Source organism: Callospermophilus lateralis, unplaced genomic scaffold (genome assembly GCF_048772815.1).
Source record: "Callospermophilus lateralis isolate mCalLat2 unplaced genomic scaffold, mCalLat2.hap1 Scaffold_103, whole genome shotgun sequence".
In the NCBI taxonomy this organism is placed as follows: domain Eukaryota; kingdom Metazoa; phylum Chordata; class Mammalia; order Rodentia; family Sciuridae; genus Callospermophilus; species Callospermophilus lateralis.
Genome location: NW_027510486.1, coordinates 1,848,257 through 1,873,357, shown reverse-complemented (window position 1 = coordinate 1,873,357; position 25,101 = coordinate 1,848,257). Strand labels below are relative to the sequence as shown.

General features: G+C 30.9%; 1 protein-coding gene across 1 annotated transcript in view; it reads left to right on the top strand.

Annotated features, from left to right (window-relative positions):
- The window catches only part of LOC143639973 (DENN domain-containing protein 1B-like), a 102,582-nt gene that overhangs the window by 35,549 nt on the left and 41,932 nt on the right, over positions 1 to 25,101 (top strand). The window contains exons 9-11 of the mRNA XM_077107978.1: positions 5,462 to 5,562; positions 11,283 to 11,328; positions 16,659 to 16,760. Coding sequence (XP_076964093.1) covers positions 5,462 to 5,562; positions 11,283 to 11,328; positions 16,659 to 16,760 — 249 coding nt within the window. The remainder of the gene's footprint in view (positions 1 to 5,461; positions 5,563 to 11,282; positions 11,329 to 16,658; positions 16,761 to 25,101) is intronic.

Below are 25,101 nucleotides of genomic sequence, written 5' to 3'. Positions count from 1 at the left end.
CATTTTTTAAAAAAAGAGTTTTGCAGTTTTTCTTGCATAGTTCTTGTACCTGTTTTGTTACTTTTATACTCAAAATAGTTCACGAAGGATTTTATTGATAGTATTATGGTAGATGCATATCATTATAAATTTGTTTATACCCACTGACAGAAATTTAAGCTCTATAAATAACTACATGTAAACAGATTAAGTAATACAAGAGAGAATTCAAGTGTAAACTGTGGACTTAGGTATTAATGATGTATCAGTGTAGGTTTATCAACTATACGGTGTGCCACCCGAGTGAGGAATATTGATAATTGGGAAAGATATGCAACAGTGAGAGTAGGGGAGTATATATGGTCAATATCTGAACATTTTGCTCAGATTTTCTTTGAACCTGAAACAGTTCTAAAATAAAATTTAAAAAATTCACAACCAAATGCTGATTTTTTTCACTGTTAAAGTTGCTGTTTCTTTAATATAACTATCACTTAATTTGAGTATTAAAGTTTTGTTCAAATGAGAATACTTTATAATTGGGATAACATTGTAGTTTTTCAGATATTGAACTGACACTTTTTTTTGGCCTAAACTTTAAAATGTGAATATAAATTAATTGTGTTTCAACAGATGCCTTCTTTATGGTTTCTAGAATTTTTCTTTTCATTCCAGGTGGAATTTATCACATTACTATCTCTAGCAGTTTAATCTGTATACTTATAGTTATTTATAGTGCTTAAAGTTATAAATGAACTATTGCTTCAGTTAAAAGTCAAATGACATCTCTAACATATGTATTTCTTCTTTTATGCATAAATACATTTGGGGGCAATATAAATATGCCTCTCAGTAACTCACATAGAATTCTAGATGTAATGAGTAGGATTTCTACCTAAGAATAAGGTACAATCTGGCCACATGATACAAAGACTAGAAAAATGGGACTGGCAATGTGTCAATATGAAATGTTTCCCTCTCAAGTGTGTCAGTTAGAAATTTTTATATTTTCCATTGTGGTCATTACATTTGATGAGTCATTTTTCTGCTGTCTCCCTGGGAATCTGATGAATGTGTTTTTTGCCTCCACAAAGCACATGCCTACTTAATGTTTAAAACACTGCTTAGTTTTTTGTTATTAGGCTAATTGACTCTAATATGTGGAGTTTAACTTCAAGAAAAAGGAACAGATCACACCAGAATATTACAAAAGAGGAGAACTTTGGATTCAAACTTAATTGTACTTTACTCCTTACAGGATATATCATCTCCGGAAGTTGTTTTAACTTTGCGTCCATGTCCTGACCTGTAAAATGGGATTAAAGATAGTTGTACTTATTTCATTAGATTTTTGTGAGGATTAGATCTGTATACTTCAAATAGTCAAAATATGGCCTGGCATATGGTAAACAATATATAAATATTTGAAATTATTATTAATATTTTCAGTAATTATGAATGTCAGTCTGCTATTAAACCAAGTGGCCTAGAATTGAAATTTGTAAGGGCATTTTATTCTGTAACTAAATTCACTATTGCTGACCTTAGTTTTCAAGGTTTTTAATCTGAAGATTTTATAGGCCCCAGGTTTTGAATCTTTTTTCCCCCCATTGGTTCTTTTTAGTTATACATGATGGTAAAATCTATTTTGATAATTATGAAAGCATGGAATATGTCTTGTTATCACATGGTTCTCATATATACTTATTTTAAAATTGGAATCTATAAGAAATTTAGATCTCAATGTTTTCATTTGCCCTTTGGGACAATATCAGTTCAATATTTTGAGTATACTTTATGAAAGTGAATGTGTTTTAAAATATACGTATGCTACTTAAAGCTAAGATTTTTTCCCCTTAAACCTTTAGTCATATGTCTAAATACAAAGTTCATTCATATTTCATCTATACCCTTTTTACATAGCCTGGAGGTTGTTTTATGCAATATTTTAGTGCATCTATATTTGACTGCAGTCCATCACATGAGCTCAGTTAAGGGATTTTCCATTTGTGGTGTCATGTTAACATTCAAAACTTTTTGAATGTGGGGGAATTAACAGATTTTGGATTTTTGGAATAGGTATGCTCAACCTAAAATGTATGTTTTGCTTGTTTATTATTTGTCTTCTTCATAACACATACAAAAAGGGACTTTGTTTTGTTCAATATTGTGTTCCTTTTACCTAGGAAAGATTTATGAAAACACAAAGCAGGCCCTTAAAATTTTTATTGAACTGAGCAAATGAATTAATATATTTCCAATTGCATAGTTAACCTAATGCACTGTCAAGCACTGAGAAGTAATCTTTAGATGTATTTTAAAGGTAGATCTGAATTATAGTTAAAATATGCTGTTAACCCTTAATGGGAAAATATGTATTACTAAGTATCTAAAAAAAGTAAGAATTGAATTTATCTTATTTAAAGAATGTTTGACTTGTGAAAGGCAATGCTTGCATATCATCTAGCATAATTCTTATTTTAAAGATTAAGAAATTCACAACTTATTATGTTAGATGTGCCAGAGGCCACACAGCTTATTAATGTTAGAGCCCTAATTTTTTTGACATATAATTTTTTTTTGTACCAGGAATTGAACCCATGGCACATTTCACCACTGAGCCACATTTCCAATCCTTTTTTTTTAATATTTTTTTAGAGGTAGAGTCTCAATGAGTTGCTTGCTAAGTTGCTAAGGCTGGCTTTGAACTTGAAGTTGATCCTCTTGTCTCAGCCTCCCAAACTGCTAGGATTACAGGCATGTGCCACCAAGCCTGGCTCTTATACTCGATTATAATTTTATATATCATATATGAATGTGTTTGATTTTCTAGTAAATTTATTTTTACTTTCTTATAATTTACTTACAACTTTGTTATGCTTTCTACAAAGTAGTTGTTAAAATGATGTTGTTCTTGCATGCAACTGGAGGCATATAGGGGATTTTTTTTTCTTTTTGGCCAGTGTTGGGGGTGAACCTATGGCCTTACACAGGTGAGGCAACTGCTCTACCAGTGAGCCACACCCCAATCCTTTGATATGATTCTACTTTGTAAATATCCACTTGGATGTCTCCTGGTCAACAGAACTTGCAAACTCAAGTTCTTTATGATTCAACCTAAGCCTGGCATTTTTGTTATATTAGTCTTAATAATTCATTCTCATTGCTTAGGCTAAACACTGGGGCTGGGGAGAGGTTGTTGTATATTCCTACCTCTCCTTGCCATTTATTTTCCATATCTAGAAAGTTGTCACGTCCTGTGAAGCTTTATTCTCTCCTGATCTCTCCTGATAGATCTTGATTATCAGGGATGACCCCCTGCAAGATGTTGGACATAACAGAAATTATTTGACTCTGCTTATGATCACTGAAACTATCCTCTTAAAAAAATACAGTCAGATACAATTGTGCCTTGTTAGTGAATAATGAATAACTTCATTTAAGGGTGACTATTGACGGATAGAGGAAGTATTCTGTGTAGCATTTAGAAGGGTATTCTGAACTTTGGGTGTGGCCAGTGAAATAAGTAAGCCTCATTATAGATCATTTTGAGAATTTGTTTTGCCTCCTGCTTCACTATTATTATTTTCTCAAAAATAAAAAGGAATAGTACCCCTCCCTTTTTCTTTTAAGATTTAAAATGAGCTGTTTTGAAAGTCATCTGTGTGCAGATGGAGAAATTGAGTAATTAGCTGACTTTCAAAGCTACTTTCCTGACCCATCAGGTTATGCCAAAGGGATGGAGAGAGTTAGGACAGCTTTAAAGATGCCTAATTTATGACCAGGAAGTACCTAAAAGCTCTAAGAGAATTTGACACAATGAGTTAGAGCAACCCCGTTTTCATTTCCTTCTAGTTCAATTTTGTAACATAAATAAATCCATGATCTATAATTGTTAAATAGAAGTATTTGAGTGCCTCCTAGTGGAATCTGATATGCTCTGATTACATTTTTTAAAAAATAATATTAATTGAAAGAATACTCATAAATTAATAAAGATAGCAAATTCAAGGCATTAAAACCCTTTAATGAAAGTATGATGTGGAATTAGATACATTATCTTTTGTACAAAATTAACCAAAAATCTGGAAAAATATCACACATATGACAAAAATAAGTACATTTCAATGAAATTTTTTCATGTTTTTGGTTTGAATGACATTATTTAAATTGTTTTTTCAATTTTTCACTTAAAGATAAACAAATTAGCTTCCAATATGATTGGGATTGCTTTGGTTACATTTATTCTTTAAGGTAATTGTGATTCTCATGTATATGTTTTAATTTCTTTGCATAACAATGAAATAGAGAAAATGGTTTATAGAAAGTCTGTGGTCCATTTTCAGATAGTTTTTTAAAAAAAATTTGATTCCCAGTTTTATCAAAATTATTTTATTAGTAACCTTGAACTATAGGCTACAGAAAATCTTTAAAATGACAAAAGAAGAATGCTGATTTAATTACTAGACACTAAAAATGTACTTTACCTCTATACAAACATAATTAAAATGAAACAAAGTCAAATGGAAAGAATTGTTATGAGGGTCAGTAAAAAGGAGAAAAAAATGATATCTCTTTGTTAAGCATTAAAAATGTTCAATTAACTGCTTGCCAAAACAAAACAATTAAAATGGCAATTACCTTTAAAATAGCAACAATGTAATTGCAGCTGATGTGATATAAAGCTAGGAAACAAAATGTTAATCTAGAATGAACAGTTTAAATTTGAAATTATGATATACTTGGCTTCCTGTAGTACAGCTGTCAAGCTTGGGCAGTTTGATATAAAGCTAGGAAACAAAATGTTAATCTAGAATGAACAGTTTAAATATGAAATTATGATATACTTGGCTTCCTGTAGTACAGCTGTCAAGCTTTGGCAGTTTGCTGGTCAATAGTGACATTCTATGTGTCAGTGAACAGAGTCTCTTGATACCATAACCCACAGTTCACACATTACTGAAGCTCCAACTGTCGAACATTCAAGTCCCCTGGTATTATTGCAGCTTCCAGACTCTCCTGACTGGCACATGTTTCATTCTTTGTCAATTTGCCCTAATGATATCCCTCAGGAGCTTTCAGCCTCTCTTCTTTTCCATATTTAATCGTTCTGTATTAATCTGAGTGATGCGCAAACTGTGCTGCACAAATTGAAATTTCCTACAATATATTCTGAGATGCTTACATGATTTTTCAGTTTTAACTTTATTTATTTTCTAAATTTTAACTCCAAAGTGTATTTTTATGTGGTTATAACTATCTACATATGATTCCCATGAAGCTACTCTTGCTTTTTATATATATTTTTACAGGAGTCCCTGAGACATAAAGACTTTATTTATATAACTGATAAAGGCATTGTGAGTTATGTCATTGTGTAAATTTTTTCTATGATTATCATTCATCTTTGATACCTTGGACATGGCTTTTTGTTTGGAGGGTCAGCAGCTACTTATTATTGTTGTCCTTTTGTAAATTTTAGTTAACTGCCTGTCTCCATGGATTGGCTGCTCTGCTCTACCCAATGTATTGGCAGCATATATACATCCCAGTGCTTCCTCCACACCTGCTGGACTACTGCTGGTAAGCTGGCTTTTGCCAGACTGCTTTAAATCCAGGTTTCCTGATTAGAAAACAGATCAGCTTATTTGTAGATTAGGTAAACCTCCTGTATATGTGAAAAAAAAATCACAGGAACTTGACTTTTGTGTTAGTAATACATACTAGAATACTTTTATGGAGGCCAGAGTAGTTCTTTCCACAGAAAATTTGCCCTTGGCAAACAAAGATGTTTAAATTTTGTGAATTTATTCTGTAGTCATTTAGATAATTCAGTACATAAATAGAAACAAAATTTTTGTTTGTGGCTGGGAAAATTGGACAGAAGTATGGTATTAATTAGAAAACCCAGTGTTCCAGGTGTCAAAACTTGTCTGGAAAGTCTGCCAGTTACCACATTGTCTCTTTCAGGGCACACTTTTGTTTCCTTTACCCCAGGATACACTTTCTTTTACCTCTGCTTTCCCTAATAGCACACTAAATACCTTGTATTGACAAAAGGGTTGCTTTTAATATAAGAATTATATTAAAACATAATATTGGTTTAAGTCAAAATTTCAGCCTAAACCTGCTATAAAAATAAAAAGAAAAAACAGTTTTGGGATTAATAATAAAGGGTTTGCTTGCCTTAGAAAGAACTCCCAGTGATTTCACCAGTCTGAATTTCTAATTATGAGAACAATGACCAATGACCCCCTTGTTCTACTCCCTAGAAGAGTCTACATACTTAGAGTGAGGATAGCAGGGAGCAGACTACTAAAAAGCAGCTTTGGGACCTTCTTTAGGACTGGGGATGTTATCTTTACTGCATAATCATTTTCTGGAGGCATACCTTAATTTGTAAGAAATTTGATGGGAATTTTTCCCCTTTAAATCATACACATTCATGCACAGGAGGAAATCATTTCAGCTTTAATGTGTTTGTTTAAATCCTAACTAATATTAGTAAAAATCAGTTCCTTTAAAAATAACATTTATTTAGCTTTTTATTTCTTGAAGAACAAATTAAAGTATTTAAGGATTAAAATTATATAAGTTCATACATTAAAGTTTTTAAATTAAGTTTTTTGTGACTAATCTGCTTTTAATAAGTAATGATAATAACAGTATATGTACTTGGACACATATTTTGATTATACTGCTCTATTGGTTTCCACAGCATGGCAGTAGTATTGATAATGCTGTGAAGTAGGTACCAGTGACCTACCACTGCTCTTCTGCCCTTGAAGAAATGTTTCGCAGATTATAGGAATGCAATTAATTATATTGTGAAGTATCATATTCACAGGATTAACTGAAAAGCTAAACCTATAAATAGTCTCTTATGACATGTATTTTAGAGTTTTCTTTTGACCAGCACACCTACAATATCTTAACCATCCTTGAAGGCAGAGATTGGAGTTCATTCATGTCAACATTTGCAATAGTTCTTTGCACACGGTTTTCTGTAATTAAAATTTACTGTATTGATGAACAGTTTTAAAATATAGGTTAATTGAGTGTTTCAAGAACTAACACTTCTAATTATGAAGTTTAGAATTATATTTTATCAGATTATAATGCTCATGTCATCTTAATTTTTTCTATTAAAATAATCTGACCTCTTAGAGGTAACATACCTCTAAGCTCATTTGTCTATAATGAATTACACATTTAATATTATTTAGAAACTGTTCAAAGACTCAGGGAAATTTTTACTAATTCTTTCCAAAGCTACCTTTCTGATACTTTCCATACCTGACATCAAATCCTATTTTTTTGCAGCTTCCATTATAATGAAAGAAGCTTGTTCTATATTTCAACCCTGGAATTTTCTTTCTAATGTCTGAAGTAGCTGTTAGGACAGGTTCTAACAGCTTTTATAACAGAGCAGTGATACCCACGCAAGGAGTTTATCTGAAACTTTCTGAACTTTACAGACACAGTGATAGGTTAATTTCTACTCTAGGAACTGAGAACTATGATTTTTTTTCTAGAAATAGCCATTTGAGATTCTGGCTCTCTTCCATTATTAGAAAATTTTGTGGAATAAACAATTTTCTAAGAAAAATGTTTTTTCTTCCCTTTGAATCCTTCAAGTTAAAATCATATTAATCTAGCTGCACATGGGGAAAATATTTCATATTATCCCTTCATTCTCTTTGAATAAATGATTTTAATATTCCAGTTCAAAATAACACCATGAAGGTTTGATTGGAGTAGATGTATTATTGTTAACTCTTTAGAGTGATAAGAGCTTTCCAAATCCTGAAGTAATTCTAGCTCCTCAAAGTATTTCTGTTTTTGTATCTGATAGCTCTGGCATAGAATGGGTTGTGGAGAACCATAATGCCATCTTGTGACCATGGGTGAATATTGCATCTTGGTTTATTGATAAAACCTAACTACTTTGTTGGTCTGTTCATTCATCCATACATTTGTTCATCAAACATCTAGTGAGTAACTATTTGCCAAGATGTGTGTATGTAATGTGATGAATAAGATTAAGTTTTTGCCCTTGGGAGCTTCACAGATAGGAAGACATACACATATACTAACATAAACTTATATGTGCACACACATACACATATAAAGCTCAGATATTGTAAGTCCTACTGTAGAGACATACAAAAGAACCATGCATGGAAATTGAAGAAACAGCCCACCTTCTTGGAAGGTTAGGGATGATTCTTAGAAGAAAGTTATACAATCTGTATTTTCCCCTTAATCAGCCAAAATAAGAGTATTTTAATGTGGCAAGTTTATGACACTGATAAACCATCTGAGTTCATAAATGTTTAAGAGGTGTTGTGAACTACAAGTAGTAAAAGTAAATTGTTGTTTGGTCAGGGAATGATTAGTCAATCTTTTCATTTAGCTCATCTATCTGATTCTGCTATGAAATGATCAATTTAGCTTCTAAGGGAACAGTTTTTTTTTAATGGAAGATTACAATCTTAATACTACCCCCAATAGATCGCTGTTATAGTTATAGGTAGTCTGTTTGTTAAGAAAACCTAAAAAGAAAAGAAAGGCAATATTTTGAGTGAAGGTTAGTTTCTACCAAAAAGAAACAGCATTCATAATAGAGCCTTCTATATTCTGTCTTTTCAAAATAACTTCACTGATGGAAAGATCTAGGACAGTTTTGCACATGGATGTTAACATCTGTGTTGCCAAGGATCTCTTCCTGACTTATTAACACCCTAATTTAATTAGGAAATTTCAGCTAGGGTTCGCAAAATTTCTTTCCACGAGACTTGGCTTATTTTGTATTGGTGGGAAAATTATGAAAAGGTGGGAAGGAAACACCTATTCAATTAATCCCATATTCTGAAAAATATAATTACTTTAGAAAATCTGTGTTGTAGATTAATAATGCTTGTGCCTCAAATAGCTCTATTTTTGGATTTTTTAAAAATTAGTGAGGAAAAAACTTATGGATACATAATTAGCTATCTTATAAACAAATTTTGAATTACTTTATTATTATTATAAAAAGTTTTTAGTTTATTATTTTATTATTTATTACTCTGCATAGATGCTTTTTACTGAATTTTTCATTCTATCTTTACAATTTATATAAACATTGTTTGTATCTCAAAAGATAAGTAGTCTTTATAATCTTTAACAAGTATTTTTCTAGATGTATTTCCTAGAATTTTAGTAGATTACTTAGCAGTTTGAACTCTCATTTAATAAAACTGTTGTCCATCCAGTATCCCTTCAACATGTATAAGAGGAACATACTATGTTTTAAAGCCTTGAATATTTTGGCAAGAAGAGTTTCTATTAAAATGTGTTTTGGAATTTAAGATACCATAATAGACTTTCTGTATTATACATCTTGTGGTTAGGATATCCTAACTGGGGTGAATTGGAAGGTTTTGTGGTAACTAATAATTTTATACTATTTTGGATGTTTGGAGGGCTTCACATACTTAAAATCTTGAGAGTTGCCTACCTTATTTAGTGACAGTGACCCAAGCCTGATTCTGGGGGCCCAGAATAGTGATCTATACTTTGTTTGTTATCTGTAGAGTCCAAGGGATGAAAACATGAACTAGGGAGTAACTGGCCTTCCCTTATTTAAGTAAAAGTGGAGCAGTCCACATTTGTTCTTCCTTTTTCTTTTTGACGGAAGAAAATCTATTGGGTCTTAAGGATATTGAGACCTATAAATAGTTCTCAACTTTCAGTCAAATGAAGTATCCAGAATATCAGATCAATTCCAGATGGTCTGTTGCATAAAAATTAAAAAAGAATAGGAAGGAACAAAGCTACAAAAGGCAAAGACAACTGGGAATTAGAATGTAGTACAATAATAAGTAATGAACTAGAACATACAGGCTACTGAGAAGCAAAGTACTTCATCCATTGTGTGTGTGTGTGTGTGTGTGTGTGTGTGTGTGTGTGTGTGTGTGTGAATTCTTGAAGTATAGGTTACAGATTATTCATCCTTAAATAAACTTGGAACTTTCTGAGGTTACTTTGAAATACCTGAATCTGTCAAGGTGCCTGTTATTTTTATCTATTATTAGTTCTCAGTAGAAAAGTGAACACAGAGTTTGGACAGCACTGTTTTAATAATGGCAGTGATGGTTAGAAAATTATGCAAATCCTTTGAGACAGAGGATTATCTGTTTGCATTAATAAAGCACGAAGATGCCCATAAAAGAATTGCTAAAATATTTTATTTTTATATAGCTATTTGTTCACATATCTTCTATCACTTTTGTAGACATCTGTACATTCTTAAGTTTTCCTGTTAGATAATAATTTTGTTTGAAATGTCAAGTTGAATAATTTTCTTCTTGTATTTCCTAAGAAATATTTCTAAAATTACTAGTAGCATATATTTTGTATATTAAAAGTTTTTTAATGTTTACATTTCTGCTAGGATACAAGATTCACAAGGAAACACATTTCAGTCATATTGTTTATTATTATTCCCAAGCCCCTACCTCAGAGCCTGGCACCTCCAATATCAGTCATTGAATTAATTAATACAAAATCCTTGTTGTATTTGAGTATTTTTAATTTATTAAAATTATTTTAATCATTACACTGAAAGTGGAATAAATCTGAATTTATAAAACTTAAATTAAAGGTGATATACACGAGGGAAGAGAAAGCACACTATGGGAGGAACTTGTTTATTTTTTTGCAACTCTACTTCTAGAATACTGCCTGGTACACATTAAGTCTCAGTAAATATTTGATGACTCTGTGACTATGTAACTGACTGACTGACTGACTAAATATTTGGAGACATAGTAGGTATGAAATAATGAAGACATATTAAAAAATCACAGAAATAAGAATGAGAAAATATGTGCAAAAATGTAATAAATTTGATGATTATTTAGGATCTATTTGCTGTGAGGTATATGGAAAAGATTCAACTCAGAATATGGCCTAGGCCTTGAGAGTCTTAAATAAAAAAAAATGCTTTATAGGTATTATAACTCTTAATTTAATTACAAATGATTTTGTGATTTTTATATAAGCCAACCTTAATTTAAATATTAATGACCTCTAGGATTAAATTTGAGTTTTATATATTGAATAATTTTGAATGTAGAATGTGCTGTTCTGGAACTGAGCATTTAGTAAATTTAATTTTTTTAAGCACTTGAATTCTATTATTGTTTCAGTTTTAACAAACTATGAATCTCTCTCTCTCTCTCTCTCTCTCTCTCTCTCTCTCTATATATATATATATATATATATATATATATATATATATATATATATATATTTAGTGCCCCAATGCCATACCTGATTGGAATTCACTCCAGCCTCATAGAGGTGAGTATCTAAATTTACTCATTAAAAATAATATTTAAAACAGTTTTGTTTGAAAGAATAGCAAATGAATAATACCAAGCAGTGACTAACTTCATATTTAGGAGCTAATTAAATGATCATTTAAAAAAGTTAGCATTGAAATGATTTCATTTAGATTAGTGTACTAAATGAGCATTTTTAGTGGCATGAAACCCATGAAAATAGGTTATATTTTATAGAAGTCATATGGCAAGTTTTGAATACTGAAAACTTTAATCCTTAATAAACTACTTCTCTTGATGGTAACTTGATATATTTTACATAACTTTTTCTCAGAACTATATTTTGATAATTAAAATTTACGTACTTGTGGCTCATAAAATGAAATGTTTATATTTTGAAAACTTCATTTTTTAAAGTTTATTTCTATGTGGTTTTAATATGCTAATGACAAACTTTGAAATTAGAATATAGCTTCTTTTTATATTTTAATTTTCAGTCCTGTTGGGGATGAAAATTTGGGATTTTTTTTTAGCTGTCATCAGATCATTCCAAAATGATTTTTTTTTACTTAAATTATCCTTGTAGTGAAACTACTTAAACTTCAAAGTTCTTGAATCTGAATCTGTGATACTTCCAGAGTAGACTTTTTGGAAGATTAGCCTGTGGAAAAAATAAACAAAGCTTTGTATGAAAGCAGAAAATTTGAGTCAGTTGAGTGGAAACATTATGATGGGTGATTTCAGTTTTCTTTGAATACTTTTCTCTTTTGGATGATTGTACAGATTAACAATTTAACCTAATTTTTAATTAACAAAATAATGAGTTAAATGTGGTTTTCTTAGTTGCTGTTACTATATACATCAGTCCTTCCCTTTGATCAAAGAAGATTCTTTTGATGTATTTTAAAATTCTCAAAGATCATATGAGAGAGTCATGTTCCTGCAAAAGGCCTGAATTATAGAATTACACCTGAGCTCTAGTTTGGGGCATTTTTTTTTTTTTTTGCAAAATGGTAGGCAGTATTTTTTATTTGCTTCATCATTAATAGAAAGTAAATCTTAATGAATTTTTAATAGGCTTGAATTGTTTTTTATATTGAAATTTGGGTTGGATAACTTTATGATTTCTTATATTTTATTCATTTTTATAAAAGTTTTCCTATAAGCTCAGGCATTTTCAGTGAAAAAACAAAGTATATGAAATGTAGAATAGATGAATTTAGGTATTCAGTTGGTATTAGATCATGGAATATTTTGTAGCATTTTTAAAAATATTTTTTTAGATGTATGGACATTTGTTTTATTCATTTATTTGTATGTGGTGCTGAGAATCGAACTCAGTGTCTCACACATGCCAGGCAATTGCTCTACCATTGAGCCACAGCCTCAGCACCTCACTAGCATTTTATTGATCAGTTTTTTGTTTGTTTTTGTTTTTGAAGTGCTAGGGATTGAACCCAGGGCTTTACACATGGAAAGCAAGTTCTCTACCACTGAGCTGCATCCCAAGCCCTGACCAGTAGCTTGACTTGATAACGCATCTCAACATGGTTAGGCTTTTTTTTCCTAAGGAAATCATCAAATTTGACTTTCATATTATTGTGCATATTATTATGCATTTTCACATTAGTGAATTTCTGTATTTAATGAATGTAAGATGATAATTTTTCTGTATATTTATACAGATGCAAAATATTTAAAGTTGTTGATACTACCTATTGATAGGTTATTTTTTTATATAATATTCTATATCAATTTTTAAAATTGGCTTTCCAAAATTAATATAGAAATTATACATGTTTTAAGTGTTCAGTTTCATTTATCATATATTTATTGGCCATATGTAAAGAAAATATTTTTTAAGGAGCAAACTTAAGAATTTTTCATGTTTTGAAATTATTGTCTTTAAAAAAAGTGCATTCTAACTTTAAATAAGCTTTTGTTATTAAACAAGAATATTTAGAGCCACAGTTAGGTTAGTTGAAGTTTCTATAATTTTTATTCACTGGGTTTATTCAAGTGTTTTGATAGTCAGCTATATTTGGTTTATCTGGTTTAATAGTGAATGAAAAAATATACTTGGGCCTTCAAGAATTCTTTTAAAACAGTTGGGTGTTATTTAGTAACTTTCTTCTTAATGTATTACACAATAATATTATGTATTGCAATTTTATTCTTACTATTTCATTATTGGACTTTTCAACTAAAATTTATTTTGTGCTTATTTATTTTATAATAAGTAATTTATAATTAAAATGAGGATGTAACTACTTACATAGTTTATATGTTAAACTGAGATGAGTAAGTTTTTGCAGTTTTTTAGCAATTACAATGAAATTTTTCAAGGAAGAGTCAAAATAGTCTTTTTCCTCTTTTTTGTTCAAGACAGTTTCCACATATATTATCAGTTTATAAAAACTTCCATAGATATTCTAAATCATATTAATGATATTTGAATTTTTTCAATTATTTTTTACGTAATCATTAAGTAAAGAATGGCAAAAAGTCTCTTTTTAAAATAAAAAAATGCTTCTAAAATAAAGGAAAAACATATTTTGTTCTTCCTGAAAACTAAACTTCAGGGATGATCTCAAAGCAGACTAAAGCATGTAAAAGTGATTAAGAGTAAATGAGTAAAAGCTATAAATATGAGAATTGTCTTATTTGGTTCATTTTACAAAGGACTATAAGTGACATGTTGTTCAGTTTTATAAGGTCATATGATTGCTGCTATGGTGTCATTTCTTTGAATTAATGTGTATAATGTACATCTGTAGTCACATTTGCAGAAGGGTTGAATAGAGGGCATGAAAAGACTTAACCTACTTTAACACCTTACTGTTTTCTTAATAAGCCTTTTAGTCTATGTCCAGTTATTATTTTCTTATTTTTGAAGGAAAAGGAATCCTTTTCTCATGTTTTCCCACTCTTATTTTTATATATCATAACTTTATAAAGTATAAAAATATGAGACAGAAAAAAAGGTAACATTTGATCTTTACATACCTATTTAGAAAAAAAAAATTGCTTAAGCTTGATTCGAAGAGAAAAAATAGTTAAAATACTGATGCTATTCCAGATTTTCTTTCAAAAATACTGGTTTGCCTCCTTCCTTCCCTCCTTCCTGCCTTCTTTCCTTCCTTCCTTCGTCTCTTTCTTTCATTCTTAAAATTATTTCAATATTAGGGCCTCTCAGTTTCTTAATTAAAACTCAATACATTTTTATATTCTTTTTTTTTCTCTTTTTGAAATAGGGTCTTTCTCAGACCCTATTTCCCAGACTGGCCTGAAACTCATGATCCTCCTGCCTTAGCCTTGAGAGTAGCCTGTATTGCCACACCCTGCTTCATGTTGTTATTCTTATTGATTAATTCTTTGAAAAAATTCCGTGGGCACTATTATCTGACTTTATAAAACTAAAAGTAATTTTGAAAAAAGTGAACATTTCATATTAATTATTCAGACTTTAGTGTGTTATCACAAAACATCTGGGGGCACATTGGCACTATCCTGTGCTTTTTTTTTTTTTTTTTGATACTGGGGATTGAACTCAGGGGCACTCAAACACTGAGCTATATCCCCAGCCCTATTTTGTATTTAATCTAGAGACAGAGTCTCACTGAATTACTTAGTGCCTCACCAGTGCTGGGGCTGGCTTTGAACTTGTGATCCTCCTGCCTCAGCCTTCTGAGCTGCTGGGATTATATAGGCTTGCGCCACTGTGCCCATCTATCCTGTGCTATTTTTAAAAACTCATTTTACTTCTTAAAATATGTGTCTAGCTCCCAGATTATTTACATATTTTCTGGTATAAAGCTAACTTAAAAATGAAGATGTATATTATAGTTATAACATAGTTTGTCCAAATACCATTACTACAAGTACACCAATATAATATATATTTGCTTACAATATTAAATGGATTATTATATTTATACTATAGTTAATTTATAAGTAAACACATATTTATGTATTTAAACCTCTCTTAGTGTGTATAGGAAGAAAAAGAAATGAGTATATTTATAAATGTTTTTTGAAATAGTATCATTAGTGTCACCAGAAATGGTTCTCTGTGTCTTAGAAGTGACTATCTTTAAGGTCTTATTTTATAATACAATGTGTTTTTACAAGGTAGATGTTTAAAATAGTGTATCTCCCAAGAATTCATATCATACATAGATAATATACCTCTCTTAAAAAATGAATTCCCTACTTTAGGCTGTTAGTTCACTAGCAGATGTAACATTCTACCAAATGTGCAGAGATTTGAAATTCTTAAATAGATCAGAGAAATTTCAGTCATAATCAGTTTAAAAAATGATTGACTTAGCCAATTTAAAATTTGAGATATTTAAATAATAAGTTTCAAAAATGGCTTTTATTCTGCAATGATAGTTTTTGAAAATATCACACTGAAATTATTTATTGATCTATTACTAGTTGACCTATAAAATTATGGAATTATAAATTCATGGATTTATTTCATAATGAACACATTACTTATCACCATTTGCTATAATTTAAATCAAACAAATAGAAATCAATGCTTTTTTAAAAGTATATATGATAATTTAAATAGGACAAAATAACCATAACTATTTTCTTTATTAGGTCAAAAACTTTGATAAAATTGTAATTTAGTATAATTTGTGAACATATTGAGGTATGTTGACTATTTTAAAGCTTTTAAGTAAATAAGACAAATAAAATGGTCATTCTGATAGGCTATTAAATTTCATTGTTTACCATGAAATTGATGTAAGGAATATTGCTAACTATAAGTTTCAGCTTACTCTCCTCTCTGTTACTATCTCTTAGACCACTTTCAGTCCTCATCATCAAGTTATATCTACTGGTATGGAAATGTAGAGAAAATATTTATTCATTTTAAAATGCAGATCAATACTGTGGTCATAGTTATTATTTTATGTTGTCACTACAGTATGATTTATGCTAAAGATAGGTGAGGAGCTGGGTACAAATTACTGTATTATTGGGTTGATATTCATTTGATGAATTTTTAAAGACTACAGGTTTTTATGATGCAAGTGTGCCAATTTTATAATAGTTTTTTGTTGCATTATCTCTTTGGTAGTTAAATTAATTAGTATTGTATGAGCAAATACTGCATTTTAAGCATTTCTACCAAATGTTTTGAATGGATTATGATCAAATTTCCTTCCTAAGATTACAAAGTTGTTTATATCCTTTTGTAATGTAGAATTTTTTTGTTGAAATTTTCAAGCCTATTGCATTAAGATAATGTTTTGGTGTTTAAAAAAACACCAAAAAACATATAGTTTGCATAGAAAATATTTTGTCTTTTTCATATATGTGTTTTTTAAACAGAGAGTGAAAAACAAATCATTGGAAGATGTGGTTATGTTAAATGTTGACACAAATACTCTAGAAACACCATTTAATGACTTGAACAACCTGCCAAGTGATGTGGTAAGTCTGAAGGATATTTTGTGGGGAATGTATATGTTTTCTCCTGGACCCTTGAGTTAAGAGTTATATTCTCACTTTTTATCTTAAATAAAAGGGTTGGTGTGTACAAGTGGTGTGAGAGGAATTGATGTAATTCTATTTTTAGCATTTTTACCTTTTGGCAGTTGAGGAGATGTAGAATGGGACATCATATTCCTTATTGTAAAAGTACCATCATAATTAAAAAGCTAGATGCATTCATTAGGCAGAGTTTCTTTAAATGTAAGTCTCTTCATCTCATCTTAATCATTATATTACAAAGTAGGCATTTCTGTCTGCCTAGTGGCATGTCTTGCAAAAGAATGAGAGAGTTTTTGAAGGCAAGAAGAAAAAGGGGGCCGATTATCGGCTTTTGCTTCCCTGTCACCTGCCAGCGCTTTTCCTTTTAATTAATGATCTGATGGCACTGGTCAATATAATAAGAAATGCTTGTACAGTTGGGGTCAAAAAATTCTGGCTTTGATCTCCCTCAACTTTCTGAAACATTTATTTGTTTTCTGTAAATTATTTCAGTTTTATTTTAATCTTTTCTATCCTGCTGAGTACCGCAAGAATGAAAACCTACACTGTTTGTCATTTGCTTTGGCAGAACAAAGACTGCTTACTTAGAATTCTATTTGTAAATTAAACTGCAAACGCAGTTTGTCATAAAAGACATCTGATCTTTTTGAAATGACGAAAACTGTCTTTTGTCTGTAAAGGCTGATAAATTAAGTGCCAGTTCTTTTCTGGTCTTTGATCTTGCAGAGGGTTTGTGTGCATGTGCGTTTGTGTCTGCAGCTTATAATGGGACATATTCTGTATTTCATGTTAAATAGTCTCAAAAAGTACATTTTTCTGGCCTTCGTATTCCTTAGTATAGGGCAAAAATGCAAACGAGTACTATTTCTGTATATATTATATTTAATGGGTTAGTTAAAAACATCCTGTGATTTAGTTCTAAGTTAAACTAACTCCCCTTTTTCAAAAAGCAAAGCATCTTTTCAAGGACATTAAAAATTGGCAATTAAAAATCATAATACATTTTTGTGTAAATTACAATTGCTTTGAAATACATTATTAAGGATTTAAAAATTCCAAATTCCAAATATACAGCCACATGATCCTTGATTGTTCTTACGGTTAGTGATAGGAAAAATATTATTTCAAAGTCCAAATCAGATTATTTATGACTATAAATAACCTAAAATGCTTGCTGACCTTGAGGCACATTACTCTGAACTCTTTTATCTTAACTCTAGTAAAAATTCATGCTGTTTGAACACGTCCACACTCAGGCCAATGAACAATTATCTTTACAGCTCATTATAACTAGATTGCCTCATTATAAACTTTTGCAGAAACTACTAGAAATGATTAGTTATTCATTTAGAATTCCATCAAAGTATTCTTCAATGGATGGAGAAATAATTATAAAAATAGAATTCCAACTTTTAAGAATGTTTTCCTGTGTGCATATATCTCATACTGTTAATGCTCAATTGAGGAAGGATTGTTTATTAAAGAAAGAGAAAGAAAGAAATTCAGCTTTTCTGTATATGATATTAAAAATTTTATTGTCAGCTTTAGTGAGATGATTCTTTGAGAAGAACTCTGCTTTTTTAAAATTGAGAAGTACTAGAATTAGTTGATAATTAAGACACTTATTTAAATAGATGGGGATGATAAGTAGTATTCACAAAATGTACAAATATGAGTTTTAAATATAAAAGATGATAGGTCATCGTGTAGTCTACTCATAAACAACATTATAACTAAACAAAACTGAAATATTTAAAATAGGTAAAAAGGAACACTGCCAGGTGTGGTGGATTGATTATATAGAAGCTTGAAACTGAAGGCCACAGAATTACAGATAATTTGAAGGCTACATAAATGAAAATGCTTCTGAGATAGAGCAAGGATCATTTGTTGAAAATATGAATATTTTTAAAGTTATAGTAACTTTTTAAAAATATTTAAGGTGATTGTTTAACCTGTCTTTTTTAGCTCCATAGGAAAATGATGAAGTATCACAACATATTTTTTAAATGGCAAATGTTTTAAATGAGATGTGTTAAAATCACAAATGATTTTACTGAATTTTTGTGTGTAATTTAAATTAATAGTACATATTTGAAGCCTAAAGAATATTAGTATTTGTAATGGTTTGATTGTTTAATAAGTTGACTGAGATTTAGGTGGAAGGTGTTTTAAAATCATCCACCAAAGCATTTAAATTATACTTACAGGCTAGATGATTTTCTATGCATGTGCACTCTATTATTGTGTCAGATTGGCCAGTGGTCTTGGCTGTTCAAAGGTCAGTGGTCACAGTTGTCCTGAATTACTAGGTCTTTTTTCCTGTGGACCCTCTGCTCTGTTGCATGTTGTAATCTTCTTAATGGCTTCATTCCAATATTCACACATAATATTTTAGATTTATTGACTGTTAGAAATACTACCATGCCAGTAGCAGTTCCGCTACTCTTAAGGTATTTAAAATTGGAAAAATAAACCAGGGCAAAGCTTCCAGGAATCCTTTGTTTTCTTGAGGGAGGGGAAAAAACTCTCTTCATGTCTTCTGAAAAGAACACTTGTTTTTTTATTTCATCATTTCACTATAGATTTGTATCATTAATACACACACATACACACCCAAATATTTTATGGGCAGTGATTTTAGTGATACTGATTATTACATGGAATTCCTTTTAAAGCCATTAGATAAATTAAAACGTGGTTTATGTGTTTTCTGTCTGTGAACACATGACTAAATTTTTGGTGGTAGTATCATATAGAAATCTTTGAACATATATAGTCTGAATGTTTTGAAATAAAAAAGGAAATTTTAACTATCAATCATAGTTAGGCTTATTGTTGAATGTTTTTATAAGTGGGAAAAAGCTAGTTGAATTAAATATAGCATTTAAATCTCAAATGAATCCATTTTAATTTAAGAAAATATACTGTTGAAACCTCCCATTCCAAACATTTATACAAATTTAGTTTTAATTACCTAACAGTTTAAAATGATATGTTTCTAAGGTATTACTCTTCATTTTTAAAAGTATTTTGGAGATTGCTGCTATTTCAAAAATAACAAATAGCATAACCCACTCTTTGGAAAATTAAGCTAATGATTAGAATTATAATAAGATTCAGGAAATCCAGACTCAAAAAAATTAAGGTAAACAATTGTAAACTAACTCCCATAGACAGAAGTAGGTTAGAATTGACATTTGAAAAAGTTTTGTGCATTAGGATATTCATTACAACAGGCAATTAATTTGCCTGTATTTCTTAACTATCTGTAAATAATTTTGTCTCATTCGGTTTTAAAATATAATGTATTCTGAGGTAGATCAAAATGCTTATCCCTGGGCTGGGATTGTGGCTCAGTGGCAGATTGCTTGCCTCACACATAAGAGGCACTGAGTTCCATACTCAGTACCACATAAAAATAAATAATAAAGATATTGTGTCCATTTACAACTAATTTTTTTAAATTCTTATCCCTATTTTAGATAAGAAAATCAAGTCACACAAAGCATGGTGTATCTCATTTAGTGCAGATAGGTTGATCATCAGTCATATGCACCAAGTACTAGACCATGATCTGCTCAGATAAATGTGATACACAGTGTAATAATTAATCATTTGAAATTCAATATCAAAGTTTATTTACCATGGTCATATTGTTAAAGAAATATCAAAATAATCTATTTGATTTAAGATTTTCAGGATTGTTCTAAAAATGTTATTCTCATATTGTATATTATACTATTGGAAAATTTGTTTCTGTTTTCTACTGTAAGAGTGTATAGAAAATATAGTGCATTTAGGAGTTATTGTACAATTCACTGTAGACCCCAGTATGTGATAAAATAGCTATGATTAGTAAAAAGAATTTTTGATAACTAAAATATTAGAAAGATCCTATTATAGGGCTGGGGATGTGGCTCAAGTGGTAGCGTGCTCACCTGGCATGCATGCGGCCCGGGTTCGATCCTCAGCACCACATACAACCAAAGATGTTGTATCCACCGATAACTAAAAAATAAATATTAAAATTAAAAAAAAATCCTATTATATAAAATGATCTTATCTAAAATACCGTGCATGTTACAGTAAAGCCTTTAAGTATTATCTGAAGAAATGTGTTAATGATTTAATGTGATAGGAAAAGAAAAGACATAAATTACTCTAAGTCACCCAGAATCACTAAAAGCCTAAAAAACATGAGAAAACACCTAAAACTTTGACTTTAAATAACATTTTTGGATATCTACCCTTATTTGGGAATAAGTTGGAAAAAGAATTATCTTAGAGAATTTTTAAATCACCTTTCCTAAAACCATTGTATAGTGACCTCTTAGGCCATGCAAATTGTCGATAGATATGTTTAATTCATTGAATATTTCTTCTAATCTAACATGAAGGTTTAACATGTTAAATGTCATAATATACATTATAAAGAAAAAAAAGGCCCCAGAGAATATTATATTAGTTCCAGGTTTGCCTCAGCTCTGCTATAATCCTTATTGTGTCTGATGGTAAGTGAAGCCCCTAACAAATTTCTGGGATGGCCATGTGAGAAAGTATACAGTTTTATTCAGCTTATTGCAGAATTTGGAGAACATTTTATTTGGTTTAGAGTAGATTTCAGGGAAAATACTGCTTTCAGTGTGTCTCTGAAGTGTGTTCATGCGCATGGTCTGAGTTCTTAGCTTTACAATCCAGGCATCTAGTTATGTGTTTCCCCCACCACACATCCTTGACACAGTACTTTGTACATAGTAGGTATTCAATAAATGAATTATATTAAGCAATTATGTTGAAAGGAAACATAATTGCTCTTCTTAAAAGCTTGCTTTTAAAGTCCCTGTATACAGTCATCTCCTGGAAAATTTTGTAAGGATATTTTCATTTGACTTTCATAATAAATAAAAGAAGAAACATATAAGCATATTTGAAATATACTTTTTTGTCTAAGAGTATAGCATTCTATTTCCTGTATTTGGAAAAGGAGGCCATCTTGTAAGGATATGATTGTATTTCTGTACACTAATTGAGTGTCTCTGGAAAGTCACTATTCTTTTATAAGTGATTATTTTCAGAGATGTGATATTTAAAAATAGACTTTTTGCTTGTATGTTTGTAGGTAAAATAGTGTATATATATAACTATTTTCCAACTGTTCTCCTGGTGTATATTTTAAGAACATAAGTCTTAAGTGCAAAAACAAAATAAAAAATTGCTGAAGCCTTAAATATGCTTCCAAACATTTCAAAGATCTTTGTTATTTTCTCTTAAATGAATGTGGCAAGCTGTCCCTCCCACCAGACTTTAGTAATCCCCCCTTTTATGTCTCTGTACTTTTGCCATTTATAAAGTTGATTTATTGTTTGTTATTTTTAGTGATTTTTAAATGCCCATGAAGTCTTTGGCTTCCTCATGACTTTGTATTTCATTTTAAATTATCCCATCTTCTTCTGTTGCCCACACCCTCTGCCTCCCATATTACCTTAATAGCATGTCTCTCTCTGTTCTAAAGCTATTTTTTAAAAATGTAAACTTTGATTTTTGACTATTAAAAGAATTTCCAATTTATTCTAGTCCTTTAAATTGTTGACTTTTCCGTATTCAAGAAACTCTTTTGTATGTGATATTGAGAGCACTGTCACCATAGTTACTCCCCAGTCTTTCTTATATCATGACTTGGTTAACTTTTAAATGAATTATGATCCTGGTGTCCATCACAGATATTCTGCTCGAGTAAACAAGAGGAATAAATGTAAAACTATGCCTGAAACAGATTGTTGATATGCTAATTTAGTTACTTTTTCAGTCTTCACTGATTCAACAAGTATTTGTCAAGCATCTGCTATCTGCCCATATTTTGCTAAGAGCTGGGGATATAGTGGTGAACAAAAAAATATATACCCCAGTTTTATGCTGTTTACATTGTGTTAACAAACACTTATCTAGTATTACAAGTTGGGTCAAATGTTGTAAAAGAAAGGAAAAAATGCAGTAGAAGAGAAAAACAAGGAGATTCTAATTTAGATTAAGGATGAGATTGGTAGACTGGATCTGTTCTAGGCTCATTGATACAGAGAAAATCGTTTGCAGTTGTTGTGTAGCAAGTAATTGTCTTTTGTGGTAATGTACAGGTTCTTGAGAGCTCAGATGTTCTCCTTGTGTACCACAGCAGTAAAGACTGTAAGCCCAAAGTTTGTTTTTTTGTTAAAGCATGACAACCCCCTGATGCTGTACCAGTTGCATTGAGGGTGGGATTTCAGCAGCACCTGTTTGAGAAACTATGTAAGCAGTCAGAAGCTTGGTATATATTCTTATTTCATATCTGTCACATATCCTTTTGTACTCTTTGTCTCTTCTTTAGATGACATATTTATTAGGGTACAGACTAAGCTGCTGTAATAGAGACCTCTAAACACCCTTTTCTAGATAAAAATAGAAGTTTTTTTTTCTTTGTTGTGTAATAATTAAGAGGAAAGTTGTTCAGAGCTGTGGGGTGTCTGCTATCCTTCACACATGGCATTCATCTCCAGGGTTAAGGTAGCTGTTCCACTAATCTTTGCCCTCAAATAACAGGGGAAATCCAGGGAAGGGCACTCATACCCCTTTTAGGCATAGCCTGAAAGTGTCACATTCCTCAGTTCACATCCCTTTTGTTAGAATCCAGCCATATGGCCATACCAGGTCACAAGGGATGTTGATAAATAGCTGGGTTTAATGTAATATTTAAAACTTTCATTACCAAAGAAAAGAAGAGTAAATGTTTGTGGACTGACAGCCCCATTTTGCTACCAGCAAACTAAAGTGAAAATAATTTAGCTGGACTGACATATTATTCTTACTAGTCCACAGTGTTTGTGGTACAGCTAAGCTCAGTGTGTCAGGATTGTCTTTCTTCAGAAGTAGCCTGAATGGTGGGTATGAGTCAGACAGACAAGCAAAGGAGGAAGAGGAAAAGCATTTACAAAAGTTGGGCTATGGTGAATAGGTTGGAAAAATTCAAGAAATGGAAAGAAGTCCTCTAGGTTGTGTGATGAGTAATAGAGTTATGGGAGAGTTAGGCAGGAGTGATCAAAAGGGACTATGGTTCTTTAATAGGCCTTTGGACTTTATTGAAAATTCAGTGACAGTTTTTAACAGAGGAGTAGTGTCATCTGTTAAAAAATATCATTTTGGGTTCTGTGTCTGGAAGGTCACTGTGAGTTTAAGAAATAAAGCAGATCTGTGAAAACTATTTGCAGTGGTCAGGGTGAAACATGATAATAGTTTCTTGAATCTGGTAATACAAGGATTTAGAGAAAAGTGGACAGATTTGAAAAGTATATCAGAGGTAGAATTGAAAAGCCTTGGTGAAGTATTGCATATGGGGATGAGAAAGGGTAAAATGCTGAGGAGGACCTAAAAAGTTCCTTTGAGAACAACAGAATAAATGAAATTGACACTGTTATGACCTTGAGTTTGAAGTGGAGTGTTAGTTAGCTCCAGCACTATAACAAAATACCTGAGATAAACAACTTATAAGAGGAAATGTTTATTTTAGCTCATGATTTCAGAAGTTTCAGTCTTGATAGGAGCAAGTGGCAGAGGAATTGGCTTCCCTCATGGTAGCTTTATAATGAAGAGTCAGGAAAAGGCCAGAGCCTGAGTATCTTTCAAGTGCATGCCCCAAGTGACTTAACTTCAAAAATAAGAAAACAAGACATTTGATACTTTTTCCTAATTAATAGGATTATGTGATAATAGCCATATGACTAAGATTTCAAATGTTTTTCTAAATTCTGAGTTATATTCAAGTATATAGAATTCCTGGGAACATACACAATTTTTTTCCCAACTTAATGTACAAGTTTGGAAATTAAATCATAAAATGTCATTTCTCAGACCACATATTGAAAAAATGCAGAAGAAACACCATCGTTTAATAGATAAAAACTGCTAAAAGCTAATTAGTGCTGCAAAGGGCAATGGTAACGGGTGATAATTTACTCCAGTGACCTAAAGGAAGAGAAAACAGTAAAGTTGACATAATCATTTTATGTGAGATTGATATCCTTGTATCTAAAATTGATTTTTAAAAACAATTTCAGTTTTACAGACTATTTTTGAGCATTCATTGTCTCATATAAAAGCAGTTAATTCAGCTGCTTTTCTGGTCTCTGAAAAACAGGAACAACCTCAGATCTACAGGTACTAACAGTTGAAATCTTCTACTTTATGTTGATGTAGTTTGTAAAAGTTGAAATAATATATAAATAGCACAGGAAAAAAGGGAACCATATTT